The sequence below is a fragment of the Chelonoidis abingdonii genome, chromosome 11 (genome assembly GCF_003597395.2).
Source record: "Chelonoidis abingdonii isolate Lonesome George chromosome 11, CheloAbing_2.0, whole genome shotgun sequence".
In the NCBI taxonomy this organism is placed as follows: domain Eukaryota; kingdom Metazoa; phylum Chordata; order Testudines; family Testudinidae; genus Chelonoidis; species Chelonoidis abingdonii.
In genome coordinates this window covers 25174445-25175864 of record NC_133779.1, presented here as the reverse complement: position 1 = coordinate 25175864, position 1420 = coordinate 25174445, and the positions used below count along the sequence as shown (strand labels likewise).

General features: G+C 68.0%; 4 protein-coding genes across 5 annotated transcripts in view; 2 read left to right on the top strand and 2 right to left on the bottom strand.

The window, feature by feature from the left end:
* Positions 1–1420, bottom strand: part of LOC116836046 (uncharacterized) — a 441820-nt gene that overhangs the window by 117179 nt on the left and 323221 nt on the right.
* LOC116836047 (uncharacterized) overlaps positions 1–1420 on the top strand; it is a 445785-nt gene that overhangs the window by 156697 nt on the left and 287668 nt on the right.
* The window catches only part of LOC116824745 (uncharacterized), an 864335-nt gene that overhangs the window by 683903 nt on the left and 179012 nt on the right, over positions 1–1420 (bottom strand). The gene's annotated exons all lie outside the window — the stretch shown is intronic.
* PFAS (phosphoribosylformylglycinamidine synthase) overlaps positions 1–1420 on the top strand; it is a 28524-nt gene that overhangs the window by 18517 nt on the left and 8587 nt on the right. The window contains exon 17 of the mRNA XM_075070658.1: positions 463–632. Within this exon, the coding sequence (XP_074926759.1) occupies positions 463–632 (170 nt within the window). The remainder of the gene's footprint in view (positions 1–462; positions 633–1420) is intronic.

Genomic DNA, 1420 nt, shown 5'->3' with positions numbered 1-1420 from the left:
ATCCCTGCTGGGGGGGACGGGCCCTGCTCTGGGGTGTGGGTGTGCGGGGGGTGTGTGTGTGTCCATCCCTGCTGGGGGGACGGGCCCTGCTCTGGGGTGTGGGTGTGCGGGGAGGGGTGTGTGTCCATCCCTGCTGGGAGGGACGGGCCCTGCTCTGGGGTGTGGGTGTCCCTGCTGGAGGGGATGGGCCCTCCCCAAGGCGGGGGGTTGGCCCTGCTCTGGGTATGTGTCCCCCTGCCTCCTGGGGCTGTGTTGGGGGGTGCCCCTGGGGGTGGGCATCCCCAGAGTCTGAGGGGAGGGGCTGGGGTGTGCAGTGGAGCTGGCATGGGAGCCCTTGGGGGCTGGGGGGAGATGGGTGTGGGCGTCCCCAGGGGCTGGGGGGTGCAGTGAAGCTGGCATGGATGCCCATGGGGGCTGGGGAGGGGCTCGGGGGACCTGTCCCACCTGGTGCTGTCCCCCCAGAGTCGGTGCTGAGTGCGGGGCACGACGTGAGCGACGGGGGGCTGGTGACCTGCCTGCTGGAAATGGCCTTTGCCGGGAACTGTGGGCTGCAGGTGGAGCTGGTGGCACCCGGCGCCAGCGGTGAGTGGGGGGCCCTGCCCCGAACCCCACAATCTGGTGGTAACTGGGGGGCCTCACCCTGAACCCCTGTCCTGAGCCCCACAGCTCGGCGGGGAATGGAAACCCCCACCGCAACCCCTCTCCCCAAATCCCCACCCTGAACCCCCCAGCTCGGTGGGGAATTGAAATCCCCACTCTGAACCCCCCAGCCCGGCAGGGAATGGAAACCCCCACCGCAACCCCCCTCCCCAAATCCCCGCCCTGAACTCCACAGCCCGAAGGGGAATGGAAGCCCCCACCGCAAGCCCCCTCCCCAAATCCCTGCCCTGAATCCCCCAGCCTGGCGGTGAATGGGGACCTCGCCCTGAACCTCCATCCCAGCAGTGAAAGGAAAACCCCACCGCAAACCTCCTCTCCAAATCCCCGCCCTGAACCCCCCAGCCCGAAGGGGAATGGAAACCCCCACCTCAACCCCCTTCCCCAAATTCCCACCCTGAACCCCCCAGCGCGACGGGGAATGGAAACCCCACCGCAATCCCCCTCCCCAAATCCCCGCCCTGAACCCCCCAGCCCGAAGGGGAATGGAAGCCCCCACCCCAAGCCCCCTCCCCAAATCCCTGCCCTGAATCCCCCAGCCTGGCGGTGAATGGGGACCTCGCCCTGAACCTCCATCCCAGCAGTGAAAGGAAAACCCCACCGCAAACCTCCTCTCCAAATCCCCGCCCTGAACCCCCCAGCCCGAAGGGGAATGGAAACCCCCACCTCAACCCCCTTCCCCAAATTCCCACCCTGAACCCCCCAGCGCGACGGGGAATGGAAACCCCACCGCAATCCCCCTCCCCAAATCCCCGCCCTGAAC